The sequence below is a fragment of the Aphelocoma coerulescens genome, chromosome 13, assembly GCF_041296385.1.
Source record: "Aphelocoma coerulescens isolate FSJ_1873_10779 chromosome 13, UR_Acoe_1.0, whole genome shotgun sequence".
Taxonomy (NCBI): domain Eukaryota; kingdom Metazoa; phylum Chordata; class Aves; order Passeriformes; family Corvidae; genus Aphelocoma; species Aphelocoma coerulescens.
The window spans coordinates 6440065-6461004 of record NC_091027.1 but is presented as its reverse complement, the minus strand read 5'-3'; the positions used below and the strand labels follow the sequence as shown (position 1 = coordinate 6461004).

The 20940-nt window shown below is 42.3% G+C and overlaps 1 protein-coding gene across 2 annotated transcripts; it reads left to right on the top strand.

Moving 5' to 3' along the window:
- The first annotated feature begins 387 nt into the window (after positions 1 to 387).
- Positions 388 to 20675, top strand: G3BP1 (G3BP stress granule assembly factor 1). Of its 2 annotated transcripts, none has more exons than XM_069028842.1 (12): positions 388 to 496; positions 11673 to 11786; positions 12963 to 13044; positions 13429 to 13602; positions 14411 to 14501; positions 15004 to 15097; positions 15460 to 15664; positions 16100 to 16201; positions 16612 to 16723; positions 17045 to 17170; positions 17279 to 17388; positions 18141 to 20675. In XM_069028842.1, exons 2-12 carry the CDS (start codon positions 11692 to 11694, stop codon positions 18345 to 18347), a joined length of 1398 nt encoding a protein of 465 aa, XP_068884943.1. In that variant the 5' UTR covers positions 388 to 496; positions 11673 to 11691; the 3' UTR covers positions 18348 to 20675. The 2 variants fall into 2 exon arrangements, with proteins under 2 accessions (XP_068884943.1, XP_068884944.1); XM_069028843.1 differs by having other exon boundaries at positions 393 to 496; positions 17258 to 17388.
- Positions 20676 to 20940: the final 265 nt, after the last annotated feature.

Below are 20940 nucleotides of genomic sequence, written 5' to 3'. Positions count from 1 at the left end.
GCCCTCCGCGCCCTCCCATTGGTCGCCGCGCCCCGCGGGGCCCGCCCCGATCCGTAACGGGGTTTACCAGCACTTTCTCAAGGGCGCTGCAGTGCGGCTCAACCACACTGCGGCGTCTGGCGCGCGCCGCCCTGCGCGCCTGCTGGCGCGGGGAGCGTCGTCCCATTGGCCAGAGGGCAACTCTATCACACCTCCTCCGCCGCCTATTGGCTCGCCCGCCTGTCAATCGCTCTCGCTGCCCCGCGGAGCTCTGCCGTATGGTTGGCTGGCTGAGCTGCCCCTCAGCTCTCCGCCCGCCTCCTCGCGGCTGTGGGCCAACCCGCATGCGAGTGAGGGCGGCCGCCGCTCTCTGACTGGCTGGGCCGCGCCCGCTGGGGTAGGCTGCGCGCCGGATATATGTAGCCGGCGGCCGAGCACGCCGCTGCGTGAGGCGCTTTTCGTCCGCCGGGCCCTGTGGTGAAGCGGCGCCTCCGCTCCCGTCCCGCTCCGCCCGCAGGTGAGGGGGGGTGGGGGGCGCGAGGAGACACCGGCATGGCCGCGCCTTCCCGGGGGAGGCCGCGGGCCGCACGCACCGCCCCGGCTCCGGGGCGCCCCCGGCGCTCGGTAGGCCGCGGACCGTGCGGGACGGCGCTGCCGGCGCCTCCCCCCCCAACCCGCTCCTCCATCCCGCCCGGCGTGGGGCCCGCCCGGTCCCCGCGGCGCTTTGTAGTGGGCGCTCTCCCGCCTGGCCCGCGGCCACGCAGCCCCCGTGGGGATCCGGAGCCTTCCCCGATCTCCCGGTGCTGCGGCGGCCTTGGAGCTCCCGGCGGGAGCGGTGCGGGGCAGGGGGGGCGGCGGGGGATCGGCTGCTCGCGGGCCCGCATTGTGCGATGCGAGGTGTGCGGGGAGAGCTTTGTTCTCGGATTTTCAGTCTCGGAGGCTTTTTCGCCCTCTGCCTTCGGGTTTTGTTTTGAGCAGGTGGGGCCGGGGAGGAGCCCACCCAAAGCTCGAGGTGTTCCCGCTCAATAGCGAGTTGTAGCTGCGGATTGAGGGGCAGCGCTGGGCGCTCGCACGGTCCGGACCCGAGTATGAGCTCGACGTGGTTCCCTTGGTGTAACTTTATAGGTGAAGGAAGTTATAATTCGAGCAGGAGAGCATGGATCTTATCCTGGTTTACCGCATGACCTTGGCCGAATCCGAGATTAAGCTAAGATTTGAATGCGAAGTAGTGCTTGTAAGGAGACTTTCCAGCATCCTGTAAGGCCCCAGATGTACGTGCTGGAGAAACCCCAGAGAAAAGGTTTCGATACATCTTCCAGTACCTCCTGGTGTTGATCTGGATGATCTAACCTCTTCCTAATTCTCAGCGGGCTTACCTGATGACCTTTTATTTTAAAACGTCCATGTATATAATAAGTATTTTTTACCAAAAAAAGGATTTTTTTTTTGTTCTACCATTGGGGGAAAGCAGCATTTGCAGCAAGCCGCCATGTTTCCAGTGTGTGCTATTTTTGGCAAGCCCCTGCTCTCACAGCCAGGAGTGACAGCTTTGGGAAATCTGGACACTGCTATCAAGCTTTGGAAGCTGATGCTTCCAGACGCCATAAATCATAGGGGGGGAGGGGGGTTGGATTTTTTTTTTAGCTAATGAGGCTTGTTAGATTGATGTCATAAAGGGAAGTGCAGAAGTTGACAGACAAAAACTGCATTTCCGACCTTTTCTGATATTCTTCCTTTCAACCACATTTTCACTTTTCTTATTCTCTGTCTGTACAGAATAAGCCAAACTATTTTGCTTGGTAGCTCTGTGGTACTTCCATGATGCTGATGGTAGCATCTTCTCATCCTCTGAACTGAACTCACATTTCCTGGGGTGTTTCAGTCACTGTATGTAATGTAAAGTTATGAGCCTAGATTAAAAAAAAAAAAAAAGCTTAGTGGATGGCATATATATAGCTGATTTGAAGGTTGGCTGGAAGTACTCATGTGCTTTAAGTCTTACATGCTTATCTTTATGATGGAGATTTCACGTCCTTTTTGACAGCATCATGTGCTGCAGGAACTGGTTTGCCTGAAAGGCACTATTAAAACCTGCTAGAAAGTGTAATTATACAAAGTCAGTTAGGAAAAAAAAAACCAATGTTGGAACCTTTGCAAATGTATATCATAAATTTATAAATAGAGTTATTTTTAAAAATCTTAAGCTTGTATACATCAGAGGGTAAATAGTGGTCTCCAGTTCTTGACTGGTGTGAATTTGCCCTTTTTTTGCTAGGTTGTGTTCTTCTAATTGTGGACTCCTCAAGTTGAAGGCAGGGAAGCATAATTAAAATTAAAGTAGAAAACCTGGTGGACGAGACTTAGTGTATGTGTGCCAAGCCCATCAGGATCTTCTGTTGGGAATCTTTGCATTTGCAGTCTAAGAAACAACAAAAGCATACAAAAGGATTTGTTTGTGCTGTGATGGCAGGACCACTGCTCTGCTGCTCACTTTGCTGCTGGCACAACAGCGTGACTAGAGTTCAACACAACTGATGGAGCTTGAACATCTGAATTTTAAACAGAATCTTCATGCACCCGATGAAACAGCAAACTCTTTGGTTTAGAGCTTTATTTTTCACCTTGTAAATTGTAAGGCAAACATACAGAGCAACACTTTTTATGAAAGTGAAATAAAGCAAAGGTGATGTTGCTGTAAGTACATCCTGATATTTCTTGGTATTCCTACTGTTCAAAACAGTACAACCTGATGAGAGAGCACCCATAAGGTTGGCATAAATGGCCTGTTTGAATTTGTAAACATTCTAGTTTTTAATATTAGCACCTGGCCCTTTTTGTCTGACTAAGTAAGGTGCTGACTGAAGAATCAAAGAGGAAATCCAAGTAGAGCAGGACTTCAGCAGGGTGGTGCTAGTTGCTGTGCTGGCTGTAGTCTGCTCTGCTTGGAACAAATCAAAACCAAAAGTGATAGTTTGGTCTAGAAGACTGGGTGTTTTTTTTTTTACAGGTGCCTATATAAAATCTGCAGAGCTGAAGTAATTCTTTAACTTCCTGAGATACCTGCTAATAGACTTGATAACCTTAGGCTACCTCATTGAGTAATTAAAAAGAAAAACTTAAGTCTGATCCTCAGGTACTGTAAAAGAACCCTTAGCTTTGCAGGCAGTGAGTGTTATACTGGTTTGAGGTCCTACTTTTGCTATATTAAGTCTGGATCTCTTCCAGGAAGACATGGCTGGTGCAGTGCTGCTTTCAGAGCAGGAGCCTGGGTGCTGTCAGTTATGTAGGAGTGATCTGTGATGAACCTGATTCCTTGCTGAGGCAAACATGCAGCACTGCACTGGAAAATGCTGGTGGCCATCTTCCATTTTCATCTGCTTTGCCCTGTGCTATTTCCTGGCTGCTGCTGGGCTGACTTTGTTTTGTTTTGTTTTTAATGTAACAGTGCCACGATGGGTCAGCCCTAAGGATACAGTTGATACATCAAGTTCAAGTGTCTTCCATGACCTAAGTGGGTAGAGGTGAAAGAGTTGATTCTCTTTACAGTTATCTGTTGCTTGGCATGCAGAAAATATTTTAAATCTTAATCCTGGTGATTCTATTCTAAGTGGCAATGAGCTTGAATTTCACTGTAATGTTGATGTAGCTCTGGGTTCTGATCTGCCTCTTCTGACTGCTGATGAGTAACTTCTGCTTTTTTGCTTTAAGAAGCTGCACTGGAGCCAAATGGAAAATTTGCAGACCTAAGAGAAGATGACTGGACCTGCTGCCAACTTCATCGAGATGTTGGAGCAGCTCTTGGATGTCAAAACAAAACAACCTATTCTAATGGCAGAATCACAGGGTCTAAGTAGCTGCTTTATCATGAGGCAGTCTGGAGAGCAGTATAGGCAGAAAGCTGATTTATTTTTCATTAAAGAAAGAGTAAACAAACCATTCAGGCTAGCACTATCCTACCACCCATTAGGATGAAATTTGTGTGTTTAAAATGTAGTTGTGCAGAAAAACATTGCTTCTAATTGCAGGGTAAATGAGGTTGAGGTAGGTTCAGTTAGAAAGGCAAGTCCTTCCCCATGTTTGAGAACTTGTTTAGGATAATCTGATTTTAGGATTACTAAAAATGTAGGAATATTTCTGGGAATTCTCAAGGCTTTGAGTTTTCAGAGAACTCAGATTTTGAAGAGGAGTTCCTTTTGGACTTCTGTCAAAGCACAAGGGCCATGTGTTTTTCTGTAATGCTAAGTGGAACAGAGCTCTCTTTTTGTGAGGATATGAAATGTTACTAGTTAAGCTCAGGACAGATCACCTTAGTTTAATGTTACAGCAGGTAACTGCTGAATTGAAGTGATGTTTGAGTGATATCAAGTAGGAACTTGGAAACCAGGTGAAACAGCTTTAAAAAGGAAGGAAAAAAACCCCAAACCCACACCATATTAAGCTCAGCACTCAGGGAGGACATAAAGTATTTTGAGAGATGAATTAAAAAAAAACCCCAAACATCTTGCTGAGAATTTCTTCTATCACTTAGTTTTAATAGCAAATTTTCAAGAGTCTTCTAGGTTAGATTTTTTTTTTTCTTGTAAACAGGGCCTAATTTGCTGTTTGTCTTTAGACTTGTATACTCTTAGTTGGAAGAATCTGGTATCTTTTTCCTTACCCACATGAACATTCATCCCTTACTGTAGGGGCACAGATGCTGATCTCAACTACCCTAACTTACACTTCAGGGGATCTTTGTATTTTTAATCTGCTTTTGAGCCTAATGCCCTGGAAATTACATTTCTCCAAAATGATCTCTTTTGGATTCTGACTGAAAGCATTAGAAGTCTTCAGTTTGTCTCTTTTTTGCTTGGTAGAGCTGAAAAATACAAGAAGCGCTGAATTTTGTCTAAAAAATGGCAGACTTCATCATATCCATCAACTTGTGGATCACACTTAGGTTTGTTAGCAAAAACACAGGCAGACTTCTACACTGACAGCTCTTCAGCAATTGTTGGCTTGTTTATTTGTATTCCCCCAGTATTTGAAGGGCTGTGCATTGCTGCTGAGTAAGGCTTCCCATCTGCCACTGGCAAGCAGACGGTTTTTTTAGTACTAGCATGGGCAGTGCTGAATGTAATTCTGAATTATTTTTTAATCTTGTGATGAAAATGTTTTTTCTTGTGCTTAAATTTCTGCTTGGCATGCAGAAAATATTAGAAATATTAGAAATATTAGAATACCTATTAGAAAATAGTTAAGCTTCTAAGTTAATTTTTCTTATCCATATGTTGATGTAGTACCTGGCTTTTCTGGAGGGTCCCTTGTCAGTGTGCCTCAAAGCTTCAGAAGAGGCTCAGGTATTGCTCTGCCTTTAGGCTGCATCTGGATAATTAAGCACAGAGAAAGCTGTTTGCCTGATGGTTCTGCTTGCTGTGTGATGATTTTTTAGGATCCAGTTCCCTGCAACACCTCAAGTATGCCTATGAATGCAGGCACTGCCTGTCTTTGTAGGTTGTGTGGGTCATACAGTGGAGAGGAGTCACAAGCTAAAGGAGAAATAGCTGTACTAGGTTTGGACAGTCCAGATCCACGCTTTATTAGGTGCTGGAAGATTATTAAAGCCTCTTTTGTCTGTAAGATAATGTCTGACACTTCTCACTGCTTTGAGGTGCCTGATTCTGGAAGTTCCTAGTGAATACATTCATCTTACAGACTATCTGAATGTTTCCTGGAGATGCTAGTAAGAGTTGAATGCTGGTAACCTCACAACTTGTCCTAATTTGATCCTCAGATATTTATTTATTGCATAAGTTACCCCATCACTGAGCTGCCACTGCCTGTGGGTTCCAAGCATCTTGCCTCCTGTGAAACAGTGCAGCCTTCTTCCACACTGAATACTTTCCCTCTGAATCTGTCAAAGGCAGAAAAGATGAACTGATTACAGGTAGGCAGCTGTAATGGCTTGTGTCTAGAATACAGGCTGTGCTGCTGTGACCCTGTCCCAGTGACATTGTCTGCCTCTGCATCCAGTGGGAAGCAGGTAATGGGACCTGTTTTTTAGAGCAGATTAGTGTTTTGGCACTTCATTTGCCTGCTTATTTGAGATGCATTTTCAGCTCTATAATTTAGGCTTGGGTCAACAACTGGATTGTTTTGGGTGTCTTTGTTCCCTTGGATAGCTAAGGCTGTATTAAAAGAAGTGTATCTCAGTGTATCTGTGATCTTTGTGTTTTAAATGCACGTTTACTTAGCGTCACTCTTCCTATTTGAGAGCAAGTTGGTGTGATGATATAAATCCCCAGTTGAGATGGGCCCTGGAATTTTCCTGGGGGTGCAAGTTGAGCTTGTGTTCCATTGTTCACTCTAATGTTTTGTATCATGATTTACACAGGTACCAGCCTCTTTTTTTTTTTTTTTTTTTTTTCTTTTATTGCTTAGTCAGCAGCAGAGCAGATACTAGTCATGTAAAATGTATAGAGAGTTGGAATTAGTTGTATTTTGTTTGCTTTTGTTGTTAAACTTTCAGTCTATATCATGTCTTGTTAAAGGCCTACTGGGCATTTTCTTAATGACTTTTTTTTTTTTTGTCCATAGCAGCAGCAGTAACTGCTTCTAGAGGTGCTATTCCATCCAGCTAAATGGTTTGTGGCTTTGAGCATGCTCACCTGTTGCTAAGCAACTTGGAGAAATCCCAAATGACACTTAATTATGCAGTCCTATTAACTATTGACCAGACCTTTAATTTCCAGCAAAATTGGTGTTTGCTACACTTGTAGTGCGTTGTGCTTGGATACAGACACTTCTCCATGTGAGCTTCTCTGGCTGTTTCTTCAGTTTGCAAAAAGCCTTCTTAAGTTAAGGAATTCACTGATTGCAAAATGAGGGAGTGGAGTTGTGTGAAAAGTTTGACATTCTGAATGGCTGCTTTGGCACCCTGTAAACCACCAGTTTGTAGAGATAGGAGTGGAGTTCAGATGGTCACCTTGCAGCACTTGAGTAGCCAAAGGAGAATAGGTGAACTGCTGTATAATATTCCAGTCAGGACTATAATGCATTGTAGGAACTCTGGATTTTTTGGGATGGCTTCTTGTATTGAAATGCAAGTCAAAAAATGTAATTAAAGATGGTAGAGAATAAAGAAACAAGGCTAATGTTAAAAACACTCCAGAGCCTGTTGAGATTATGATTCAGTTTTATCTTGTCTTCTTGTTAGTTCTGACTTTTTTCTTGACAGATTATGTTTAAAATTGCCATGCTTTGGGAAGTGAAATTTGGGATTTTCTAACTTGCATGTTTTAGTTCATTGGGTTTTGATCCTTTGGCTTGTTACATCAGGCCAAGGGGCTTTTGCCTGAGTCTTGGGACTGTTTGCCCTGAGAGCCCAAACGTCCTGTGATGTGCTTAAGACACACTTCTGTTTTGTAGCAAGTTCAGTAGAAGCAACATTCAGGCTAAAAGTCCTTGTCTGATTCAAAAATTTAAAAAAACCCAAAAAACAAACCAACAGAAAAACCCCTCAAACCAAATTGGATTGGGACAGCAATGATTAGTTTGCTTTCACCATGTTGCAGTTTGGTAAGAAAATACAAACCAATGCGAGCTGCTGAGTCCATTTTTCTGAATACTAATATACTAATAGGTTTTGTGGACCTAAATCTGAATTTGCTAATATGGAATTTACATAAATGGCTCTAATTTACATAACAGTATTTTAGAAGTTCAGTGCCTGACATTGATTTTCTGCCAAGTGGGAGCATTGTGACAGATGGTGGAATTTTCCACCAGCCAGGTGATAACCACTGTAAAGGAGGTATTTGTCTTCCTCAAAGTCCTTGGCTTAAGGAAGGGGCTCAGTTATGCTGCAGAATTGTTATAGTGTACTTGTTATAATTTGACTTATCCAATTTGTTTTACATATGGGATAATATGAATGCATGATTATGAATGAATCTTAAATAATCAGATTTTCAGTTTTTCCTGTCAATTTTCACCCTTTCATCATTATGTCAATTGACAGGAAAATGTGTGGATAAGCTTCTATCAGGAGTAATGTAGTGACAGTTCAAACATTTGGTGCTATTATGTGCTGTGCAATGAAAATGTAGTATATAGTATTTGCAGTTTTTCTTGGATCAGGGAATCGTGGAGTAATAAATTGCTCATGATGGTAGGGAGCAAATACTCTCTGAGGAGGTGCTTGGCTTCCACCATTCAGGTTGTGCTGGCTAGAGAACAAGAACAGATGGCAACTGGCAACGTAGCAGCAGGTGCAGCAGCAGTAAAAACAGATTGTTGTCCTCTGATTAGGTCATGTAAAGGTTATTCCCATTTCTTTTGAGATCTGCTTGAGAACAACTGGGCATGCTGCAATTCCTCTTTTCATGTTAGGAGTTAGTTCTGATAGATTTTTCACCCTTAGCAGGAGGGAAGTTCTCTCATGTGTTGTTTTAAGCATGTAAGGATGACAGACATAATCAAGCCACTTCACTTTCAATATTTCTGAGACCAGTACGGAAGATGATGTGCCTGTGGGTTAATGCAGGTGAAGGCTTTCACTGAAGAACAGAAATCTGAAAGAGCTGTTGGTGAATCAGCTGTTGAGATTTGAGTGCTACAGGAACATTTTGCCATTATGTGAGAATGTCAAGCTTTGTACACTGGTGTTCTAGGAAGCACTTGAAAATAATTCTCAAAGAGCCAGATTCATCATTTATCAGAACTGAATAGAAAACCTGCCTATTTACATCTGTAGGAATAAGCTTGAATTCCAGGGAAGCTGTATCTTCACAAAGAAATTAAGTGTACCTTGTCTCATTCTCCAAATGGTGATCTTGGTATATATGGTTGGACTGGCTTCCTGACTGTAAACTGACAGCACAGAAGCAAATTTTTTAGCTCTTGCGGAGCAAATAAATCCTGCATTGTCAGTTAAGCTGACTGGAGCTAAAAAGTGCAAGTCATGTCTGTGCCATTTCTGCTCCCGGTGCTTTAGGGTTGGCCTGCTCCTTACAGAGCTTCCCAAGTACTCAAGAGGAAACAAGTGGGGTGAGGAAGTCAGCAGTGGTAGCCACCACTTAGCCTTACTTTACCTTTCCTTTACCTTTGCTGTGCTTTCCTACTGTATGATAGTATTTTATGGGGATCTCATTTAACATGCACTAGAAGGCAAATGAGTTCATCTTCATCTCTTGGAGGTTTTGTCACTTCAGACTCTGCTGGGTTTTGGACATCTGTACCTATAATACATCGCACTTAGAGTTCAAAGGCTTCTGCAAAACCACAGAGAGTGGAACCCTCCTGAAGTGAAAGTGCTTTACAGAATCAGGGTGTTTCCTGCAGGCCAGACCCAGCTGTGGACTATTACTTCCTTTCTGCATGGCTAGCTCTTGAAAATATCCTCAAACATCTGAAAGCTTTTGAATGTTTTGAAAAGCCTTTTTCAGTTCTAGGTCATATTTAGTCGTATGTTTTCTGCACATTATCATGTAGGTAACGTTTCCTTGTGTGGTGGTGATAAGACACATGTCCTGCTGAAAGAGAGGAAGTTCATGGACACATCCTCTGGAGCCCACCTGATCTTTTTCTCTGTGTTTAAACTTCTCAAAAAGTGTATTTTAAAATAGAATGGGAAGACTTCTCATTTATTTCTAGACTTACAAAGATAGTGAAATATGACTGTATTAAAAGCAGAGAAAAACACATAAATGTATACAAAATTACAACTCTGCTGTTACATCTTCTGTCTTGAACCTTAGCTGCATTCCTCCAACAAAGCTGGCTGCAGTGCATGCTGGCCTCTGCTGGGAGTTTGTGTGTGATCACATCCTCAGATCTATTACCTGGATGTTCCAGCAGTGTGGCTACATGTTGTTCTGTCTTTTGATTGCAGTGTGTTGTGTGTTTGATTGTTGTTTGAGATGTATGGCATTTACCAGGATCATTTGGACTTAGCTTCATCCAAAATAATGGCTTCCATGTCACCTTTTTATGTGTGCTCATCTCTTTGAGGATTAAACCTTCTGTTTTGCTTTCCTGGTCCATCCAGCAGTGTGGTTGTAACTTCCTTTGCAGCCCTGTGTATGTTGTGTGTTTGAAATTGTCACTGCAGTAACACCAACCTGGTCACCTTTGTATTCTGAAGCTCTGCTCTGTCATCAGTTCTTGGTGTCTAAAGGGTAACTTCTCTGAAATTCATTAAATGTAGTGAGTATCAAATGTTTAAGGTCCTTGGATGAACTGGAACAGGGCTTAGTACAAGCAGGTGGGAGAGGCAGTCTTTCTTTCCCTTTTGCTATGTTTAAGGGGTAAGTTGTGTGCAACTCAGTTTTCCCAGGATATGGGATGCTCTTGGATATAGTGCCAAGAGAAAGCTTGTCCTAAGGCATGCCTGGCTTGGCATGAGCATTGCAGGCTCCATCTGGATTAGTCTATGCTAAAAACTACTTAATTTGACTTCCTTTTTTTTCCCCCTATTCCATGTTCTGGCTGCAATCCAGTAGGGTTTTTCCCCAGTTGTTGATCCCACCACTTCTTGGAGCTATTTATAATTATCAGTATTAAATAAAAGCAGATAAGCAATTGCTGATTCCTAATTGCTTTTTAGAGGGCTCAGCTGAATACTGTTGGTTTTGACTTGCACATCACACCTGGAGGATGTGCATGTGGAATTTGAATACTGTGTGTTTGGGAAAGGGCTGTGTAGTGAAGGAGATTGGGAGTCAGTAGTGGGGAGAAAGTGATTTCAGCAGCAAAACTGTTTGCTAAGCCCCTATTCTGCTGCTCACTGGTACAGCTGAGTATGAAGCAGAAAATCTACTGTTGTTTCTGTATTCAGTACCAAAATCATGCCCTGGTGTTGGTATTTATCCCTGTGAGTTTAAAACTATTTTGAATGAGTTTGAACAGTGTTTATGAGTATATGATAGCAAGGAAATGTGGGAATGTGCTCTGAATTGGGCTGGCCTGTCCTGAAGATACATATATTGTGTAACTTACTTGCAAAGACTTTATTTTTGTAACTTACAGATCTGTAGAATGTAGGCAGAAGGTACCCAGATTGTCCCTGGGCATGGCTGGTGCTGTTCACTTGAGTGGTGGTCTGAATTTAAGTGAGAAGTGACTTGCTGAGATTGGTCAAAGCAGGGCAAGAGCAGCATGTATTTGTTTGTAGCATAATAATTTTTTTATAATGCAATATTCCTCCAGAGAGCTTGACGCTCACAGCAAGTAGTGCTGTGCTGCTGATAAAAATAGATTGGACTTACTCTGACCTTTTAAAAATGCCCCTAATACAGTAGCACAGGGCTTTGCCTGAGAACATCTGACTTTTAATTCTGATTGTGAAGTCAAGTGAGGTAAGTAGAATTTGGATCGACTGTAAATGTCTTAGCCACTTAGCAAATCCTCTTGAAGAACCATACTTGTTGCCACCTGCTTTTTACTGAGGATATGTGTGATGACTAACTACTGACATGTTATGAGGTGACCTTCCTTGGCCTTGCAGCCTCTCCCACCTCTGGTTTGGTACCCAGGAATCCTCTCCCTGGCACCAAATCACTGATGACTCTGAAAACACAGTGCTTAAACTGCTTACAGGGGTGAAACAGTTCTGGTGCGTGCTTTCTGCTGTGATTAGGTGGCTTATGGAATCAGGATGTGAACAGCCATTTGAAATGCTTGTGCTTTATGGAGCTTTTGTTTTTTTTCCATAGTTTTCAGTTGACCAAAGAAATGGTGATGGAGAAGCCAAGTCCCCTGCTGGTCGGGCGGGAATTCGTGAGGCAGTACTATACCCTGCTGAACCAAGCACCTGACTATTTGCACAGGTAAAGCTCTGCTTCAGTCTGAGCTGGTTTTCTGTGTGAATTCCCTAACTTGTGTGTTAAAATTGGTGAATGATCTTATTACTTAGCTTGCTGAATTTGGACACTTAGGAACCTGATTTATTCAAGGTGCTGAGTGTCATTTACTTCTGGTTTTGATCAGCTGGGTTAAAAGATGGATAATAAAGATTACAAGAATTCTTTAAATATCTGAGTTCTGGTTGTAACTGAAATGCTGCTTGCCACTTCTGGTTGTAATCAATATAAATTGGAGAAATACTACTTAGTTAAGCATTTCTTTCGGCTTGATAAAATGTTCCCTGACTAGGAGGAAACATTGAATAAGTTGTGTGCTTGTGTACTGGTCTCTCTTGGGAGTCACACCAGCTCTTTCTTAAAGGAAAGTCAGGGAAATTATAGATACACAGTAAACTACAATCTGTTATCTAAACAAATGGGTCCTCTGTGGTTTGATGGGTATCCTTTCTGAAACTAGTCTTTATGAAGATACACTTTTGTTTTGCTGTGTTCTGAGTAGCCAGATAAACAGTTTCTGAAACCTTCCCCCTTCCAGTCTTAGGAGCACTTATTCAAGTGTTTCCCCACTTAGGTGGACAGCTGACCTCATCCATTTGGGTCAGAGGCCAGTTGACTCTGTGCCGTGGAATCCATTCCAGTCTTTTATCTGCTGGCAGAGTGCAGTACCATACTGTGGTGCTTAGGGCATTTTAGCTGGTAGTCTCTCAGTTACAGGAAGGAAGATTTACCTGCAATACTTCTTTCACTGTAGAAGAGCAAAACAAGTCCCATTGCTCCTTGCTCAAGCTTGAAATCGAATTTGAGGGGGAACCTTCACCATCCCAGATGTTCAGGGTGTCGCTTTGGGAACCTTGTGCAGAAAGGGGATAATGGGATTGGATCATGAGCTCCCATGAGACTTTGGTTTTGGCTGTTAGTGCCTGGGTCTCTGACTCACCTGAATACTGCACCTTATGTGAGAAAAGTGTGTTTTCCCCCCACCCCCAGATTGGTGACAGGATTATTAGATTTTGTGGCTTTATTCTAGTGATTCAGACAGGAAACTTACTTGTAAGTGTATTATTTATACTGTACTTCAAATGTAGAGGCTCAGTGCTCTTACACAGCAAAGCTTGGCATTAAAATATTTCTTTCCAACAGGTTTTATGGAAAAAACTCTTCCTATGTCCATGGTGGCTTGGATTCCAATGGAAAACCAGCTGACGCAGTCTATGGGCAATCTGTAAGAACTTTTAAAAAAGAAAGCTGTTCTTTCCTTCTATTTTGTCACCTTTGTGGTTGAGAAGAGAAATGTATCCAGCTGTGATTCACAGTGCTTTCACCCTGTTCAAGTGCTTTCTGTAAAAAAGAAAAAAAAAGTGGAGGAAAAACCCTCTCATCTGTAGACAGCAATAGTTAGGCAAAATGTGCTTCCTTTATAGAAAGCTCATAATGTAAAATTGCTTGCAAAGCAAACCTAACAAGCATCCTGCCAAGCTCTCTCTCCAAAGTTAGGGAATGTATCTTAAACCAGTCTTTTATAGTTTTGCTTTTGCTTTCTCTGAAAGCTGCTAACTTGGCAGAAATGGCTTCTGCGGTGTAACCCACGTGTACCGTTCTTTCCTAGGATATCCACAAGAAGGTGCTGTCACTAAACTTCAAGGATTGCCACACAAAGATCCGTCATGTGGATGCCCACGCCACCCTCAATGACGGCGTGGTGGTGCAGGTGATGGGGGAGCTCTCCAATAACATGCAGCCTGTGCGCAGGTTCATGCAGACCTTCGTGCTCGCACCTGAGGTGGGTGAGCTGGGCTGGCAGGGGGTTCTGACAGCGTTGGGGAGCTCTGTCTGCTTCACTGTTGCGGTCTGAAGGGTTAGTCTGGGAAGGTAACTTGCCACAAAATTCAGCAGTAATGTTCTGAAAATTCCTTTGGGAATTACACTCCTTCTGTATGATTGGACATTGACCTTGGATATTGAAATCAGTTATAAATGTCCTGACTTTGGACTCCTAGGGGTAGTGCAACACATTGTTTTCTTAAGCATATTAAAATTATGTTCTCTTTGATTTGCTATCCTAGCAACTGGCCTTTTTACTGAAAAAGAAGTAGTAGAAAGAGAGGAATGCTTCCTGTCACTTGAAAACATGGGTTCCAAATCTTCTTGTTCATGAGGTGCTGATGCAGCATTTGAAGTGGCATTTTTAAATAGACAACTTTTTTTTAACAAAGTCGTTCACAGATTAAAAGTGATAGTGAAAAAGGAGTGTAGCAAGATCACTCTATTTTCCAATATGGCTTGAGATAAGAATTGATACTTTAGACAGCAGGAAGCTGTCACTCACTTCTTCAGTGTTGTGAGCTATTGGAATTGAAAGCACTTCAACAGTTTTCTTTCCTTTGTTCCATGTGTACTTGTTAGGAGTGACGTCTTTTTTTCTTTCTTGTTTTCTTGCCCCAAATAACATTATTTTCTTAAAATAGGCAAATTTGGATTAATCTTGTGGGAAGGTTGATATGCTCAAACCTTTATTGTTTTCACATATTTGTTTTTACATTACTGGATTGATGTAATTGAATCAGTTCCTCCCTTTGATTTGCTTTTAGGGCTCTGTTGCAAACAAGTTCTATGTCCACAACGATATCTTCCGCTACCAGGATGAGGTTTTTGGGGACTCTGACACTGAGCCTCCAGAGGGTAAGTAGCAGAAATTTTTGTATGGTTCTGTTGGTGTTTGGTTCTAGATTTTATCAACATTCTATTCCCAGACTAAAGGAAATCTTGCTGGAGAAGACAGATCAGTGTTAAATTTCATATGCTTGTAGGTTTTTTCCTTGCCCATAGTTTCTTTTCAGTCCAGCAAGGAGTTGTGACATGCAGATGATTATTTTTCTGGCATATTCTGTTTCTATTACGAGAACTCTAAGACTTATTTTGGCAGTTGCAGGCAGATTTGTAGGTTATAAATCTGGTTCTCTGAGGTATTTGGAACATGGTTTTTTTTTTAACCTTGGTCAAAACTGAGTAACCGAAGTGATAGTGAAAATACAAGGAAGTGTCTGTTCCATGTCACATCCTGAAAGTGTTTTCTGTGTGCTTTGCTAGAAACTTCAACTGTATATTGTGGTAGGTGCTTTGTGTTTGAGCCTCACATTAAAGATGTGTGTTGTATTATTTTTTCTTTTCTAACCTTATTTAGAATCAGAGGAGGAAGGGGAGGAACCTGAGGAAAGACAGCAGACACCTGAGGCTGTTCCTGATGATAGTGGTGCTTATTATGAGCAGGCTGTCAGGTAATATATTTATAGATGAAGTCAGGTGTTGTGTGAGACAGACTGCTTGTAGAACAGGTCACATGAATTTATTGCTATTAATAGTTTTCCTCTGACAGTCAAAAGATTCCTTTTTATTGATCAGCTGAAATCAAAATGCTGTTAGGCTGAACATGGAGACTGTTTTTTTTTTTTTGGCTGCTTTATAGTGTAGCAATGCAAAATTTGCATGCCTGTGCAATGTGGCCTTACTTGGCCTTGTTCTTTCTCTCAGATGTCATGTGCCTCACTTCGATATTGGATAAGTAGTACTGCTTATCACCAATAATGGAATAAATACAGTACCACCTCTTTTTCCTGCTCATTGTGCTGCTGTATTATAGCAATGACATTGAGGAACACCTGGAAGAAACAGCTGCAGAGGCAGAGCCTGAGCCAGAGGCAGAACCTGAACAGGAACCTGAACCAGAGGTGCAGGAAGAAAAGTCTGAGCCAGTATTAGAGGAATCTGCTCCAGAAGAGACTGTGGAAAAGAGTCCTTCTCCAGCTCCTGCTGATCCAGCTCCTGCTGTGCAAGAGGATTCCAGGGTAATGACAATGGATCTCTCTTCTCTCTGATGTGGTTTCATCAGTAGGGCTCTACTGTCTGTTTACAGAGCTTTATTTTTACCTGTGGATTTTTGTCACTTCTCAGTGTTAAGGAAGGTGCAAGTAGACAGATCGGTACTCAGGAATCCAATACTCTGGTTAACCTTGATGTGATACTTGGTGTTGGGCCACTGCTCTGTCCTGTTTCAACTGTGGAATTCAGAAAGAGAGTAAAGTGTGACTCCATTGTCATTACTCTTTTGAATTTAAATGATTTGAAGGAAATTGTGGGGAAACAGCTATTGGCTGGCTCCTGATTTTCAAGTATAAGTTAAAATTTGTTCCTGTTATCCTGTGTCTGTTAGCTGTACTATCAGTAATATATTTCAGAAGGAGATGTAGTTATGTTACTATCTTTCTTTTTTTTTTTTTAAGACATTTTCCTGGGCATCAGTAACCAGCAAGAACCTTCCTCCCAGTGGGGCTGTCCCAGTGTCAGGAATACCACCTCATGTTGTGAAAGTCCCTGTCTCGCAGGTAGGAATCCAGCACATGTAGAAGTTTTAAGTGCTGAACGGGCTGACAGTAAACTGAGGTGGGGAAAAATAGAGTGAAATCTACTTGCTTATGATTTGATTTCCCAGGCCCTAAAGTCTTTGGAATTCTGTGATTCCTGATAGACTTTATCAAGATGTTATTTGTAGGTTTTTAGGTTGAGAATTAATTGTTTCTCACGGAGGAAAACAGGGAATGTTCATGTGAATGCTGCTTGCTTTTAGCATATAAGCCAACATGAACTAACATGCATTTTAATCACAGGTGGAAAAAACTGTTACCTTTTCCTGCATTTTTTTTTACCACTAACTTAACAGTGAGCTCTTAAAAGCTGAAACCTGCTGGTATCTGTCTGACTCTCAACTGTTCACTCCTTTTTGAATTTGATGCAGCCCCGCCCCGAGGCAAAGCCTGAATCTCAGACCCCGCCTCAGAGACCTCAGAGGGATCAGCGAGTGAGGGAGCAGCGAACGAGCATCCCACCACAGCGGGGTCCTAGGCCAAGTAAGAGAAGCTGCGAAGAAGCAGCTGGTTTTTGTTGCTTAAGGGTTTTGGGAAAGCAATGTGATAACTAAAGCTTTTAAAATCTCATTATTTTTGTCAGTAAACGATTTTTACTCAAGTAAAAACTGAAGCTTGGCCTCAGCCTGGTGATAAAAAACAAATAGTTACAAACTTGCTAATGTGGAATGCTTTCCTTTTTTTACATATGAATGGATAGATAGTGAATTGATTCTTGCTAATGGTGGTAATTCTGACCATGGCTTGTTTCTGTTTGTTGTGAGGACTGACTTTTCTAAAATCAGTTTTGCTTTTCTGTTCAAGTTCGAGAGGGTGAACAAGGTGATGTGGAAACCAGGCGGATTGTGAGATACCCAGACAGCCATCAGCTGTTTGTTGGGAACCTTCCCCATGATGTGGATAAATCTGAACTTAAAGACTTTTTCCAAAGTAAGTTGGTTGCTTTGCTGTCCTCTGAGGGGTTGGGGGTTGCAGCCATGGGCGTGGTCAACAGAGCATTCTAATGTATGACCCAAGAACTTGGCTTTTCTCTTGCAGGCTATGGCAATGTTGTTGAACTTCGCATCAACAGTGGTGGAAAGCTCCCCAATTTTGGGTTTGTGGTGTTTGATGATCCTGAGCCAGTTCAGAAGATCCTTAGCAACAGGGTAAATAAACTTCTAGTCAGTGGTTTTTGGTCTGTTGACAACAGTGTTTTTCAGCCTAACAGGACGAGATTGTACTTGGTCCCTTTAGTCTTTCTTGAGCATATTAAAGCAGATGTGTTGCCTTTCCCTCCTATTACCAAGATTTGCGCAGTCTTTTGTCATTGAAGTAGCTTATAGCAGCTCATTACAGAGCTTTTTTTTTTAGTGTGAGGTTGCTGAACACAGGAAGTATATAAATAGCTTTCAGGCAGACAAGGTAGAGAGAGTCTGATTCTATGGACAAGTAGAATCTTGTTTGTCAGAGGCTGAAAGGAAGAAGCCGTATTGGTGTGCATGCTGAAAAGAATTTTGCTAACAAGGCAGGAGGTACCTGCTCAGCCTGTCAGCAGCGATTGCTAATGCAGAATGTGGGCCCATGCCTACCTGCTGTGGTAGGCAGGGACTCTGGATGAACCCTCACAGCCATGCAGTGAGCTTGCCTACAGCCCAGCTCTTTTCTAAAAGGTTAACCAGAATGTTCAGTGTTAAGCCTGAGGTGGCTTTTCAAGGGTTGCTCCTTCACATCTTTTTCCCCAGTAAAGCCCCAAGACTGGATGCATGGTTTGAATATTGCCATTGTTTAGTAAGTGATCCTGAAACACTTTAGTCTTTCATGGAGAGGAGGATATGAGACAAAGTTGCAGGAATCTGCTTGACCTTGAAGAGCTCCTGGTGACCCGTTAATGAAAGTACCTTCTCTGCTTTTGTTGCAGCCCATCATGTTCAGGGGAGAGGTGCGCCTGAATGTGGAGGAGAAGAAAACACGAGCTGCCAGGGAGGGTGACCGCAGAGATAACAGACCCCGTGGACCTGGAGGCACTCGTGGGGGGCTGGGAGGTGGGATTCGAGGGCCTCCACGTGGAGGAATGTCCCAGAAGCCAGGATTTGGAGCTGGAAGGGGGATCGGGCAACGCCAGTGAATTCATCGCGGATGTTGACGTGGTGGCGCAAACCCTTTTTCCTGCAGATTTGTGAATTTCAGCCTTGGGTATCTTGGAATGTGGCCCTAGCCTGTTATAGACTGCTACGTTTGATACTATTTTGGCCCCTTTTGTTTGTGTTATGGTTCTGTGATTTATTTTTTTCTAGTCCTTGTCCCAGATTCCAGCTTTGTGGAACAACGTTTTAGGAAAAGTGGATTTTAAAAAGACAAGAACTGAATTTTCCTGTTCACCTCAAACTTACGGACTGATTTTTGTTTTTTGGTACCAGTGGTTTTTCCTAAAGGAATGTCTCTTTCTTTTTTCTTTTTTTTTTCTTTTTTTTTTTTAATTTCCTCCCCTCTTTCTAATGAATTTGGGTGCAGTCAGCGGAATAATATTTCACATGCATGCGTTCAAGAGCCTGTAGGAAAACATAGTTCTTGGCAAGTATTTCAAGGGCAGAAAAGCAAAACTCTTGATGTTTCTTTGAGGGTCATACGAACATCCTCTAGTCTGGAGACATTGCCACTTGAAAAATTGACTTTCACCTTTTTCTCTGTGGCGCTGTAAAAGTGGAATAATGGGTATCCGTAGAATCTCTTTTTCTTTTGATACATGATCACAGCAAGGAATTCAAGCTACTGTTTTACCACTTTGAAATTTTGGATTGTGGGATAGGTTTTAAATGTCTAGAACTTGACTCTTCAAACACTTTTCCTGAACTTACGAAATTTTTTATTGAAATAGGGAGTTTTTTTCATGTTTAGTTTGTATTTGTATAAAAAAAAGCAAAATTGTTGTGCCTTCTATTTATCTCTCATTCCAGTTTTGGCAAATTGTTTAAAAAAAATAAAAATAAAAAAGGTCTAGATTTGCTTTATCAAGTCAAGAGTTTGTTGGAGTTTTTCCAAGGGGAAAAAAGCTCTCCAGTCACTAGGTTTACGAGGTAGAGGTGGTTGTAGCTAAAGCTTGTAATACCTTCTGTGCATCACTTTGGCTGCATTTAAATTATTGAAAAGAAATACTTTCTGGATGCAAAAGTTAATAACGAACTTGAAGCTGGGCAGGTCCTGTTGTAACTATTGCAAAAGTACAAGCAAAGCAGAAATACCTGTGTCACATCCTTTACAGTTCCACCTGCTGTAAGCAGTAGTTATTTTTGCAGTACTTCATTCCTTGCTTCAGGCCTGAAGTGGATAAGAAGGAATTTTTGTCAGAAGTATGGAAGGTGCTTGTCTGTCCTGGTGTTAAGATGTTGAACGCTCTCCACTGCCTCTGAAAGAAGATGAAACTGAAAATAAAATACAAAACTGGGTAATTTCAATCCAAGAGATCCTGTAAGATGGTGCTGCACAAAGCAGTATTTCTGTGATGCCTGGTGCTAAGCATCTGGATGAAAATGGTGGATTTGTGTCTACTCCAGACCTTTAGATCTCTTGGTAGCACAACAGAGCTGCGTGGGAAGCTCACTAATCTGTGTCAGGTGTTGCTGTTTCCATGTTTCTTGGTTTATTACTGTAATGACTGTGCATATGCAGTGTGTCATCTCTTGCCCTGTGCTTGCTGTAAGCTCTGGAGCAGAGCTGCCCTCAGTATTACCTGTCCTCAAGTCATGTTTTGCCTTTTACTTGCCAGACTTACTGGTTGAACCTGGTTGTACTAAATGTTGCTAGAGTGTTGGTTTCTGTTTTATTTTTGTTCACATTTGTTACACTGTTTGTCCCTTCCCTCCTTGCAACTATGTCTCAGATTGGCCTGCTTACCATCTGTACCTGGAGATTTAATACCTTAGTGAACTGGGGGAAAGTGTGAGCTGTGGTGTGCTCTCACAGCCAGCATTTGGGGAAATTCTGCTGCTTCCTCTTGTGGTGGTAACTGGTATTTTTTTAAAAAACAAAAGCTGTCTGCATTTTTCCTATCAGGAATGCCTGTGAGGTGAAAGTATGCAATGGAGATCTTTCACTGAACCCTGTCCTTGTTGTTTGTGATATGTTTTTTTTCCCCTTTGTGGGGTTTCTACTGTTCTTGACATTAAATCCGAAGACTGCAGTAACAGGTTGCACTTCAGACTTATCAAAGTGCTTTTACTAGAAGCTTTTATAACTTTTAACCAAATCTGCAAAAGCATCTGTAAGCTTGAACCCCCATTTCCATAGTGGGAGCTGGACAGTTCTGACTCATTGCTGTCTGATGTGAGAGTGTCAGTAATGAATTTAAAAGGGTGAAGTGTATGCTTGTTCTCATATGAATCATACTCAATATGTTGACCCAGAAAGTGATGTTCTTGTCCCAACATGACAGGCAAAATAAAATATTTACATAAAATTCTGTTGGAATGTCTTGTAAAGAAACACTTTTCAAAAGTAAGTTATGTTGTAGACTGAATTTTGGTATTTGCATTTTGGTGGCTCTGTGACTCTCTAATAACAAAGTCCTCTGAAAAGACCTGCTGTAAACTGTTGCACATTGGTTTTGGTGTTAAGGCCTTCTGGTGGCCTCTAGCCCTTCTGGTTCCTGCCTTGCTGTACTGTTATAACCTCAGTATCTCTTGTCAAAGGCCTCCAGTCCTTTGCATACATTCTTGAAGGTG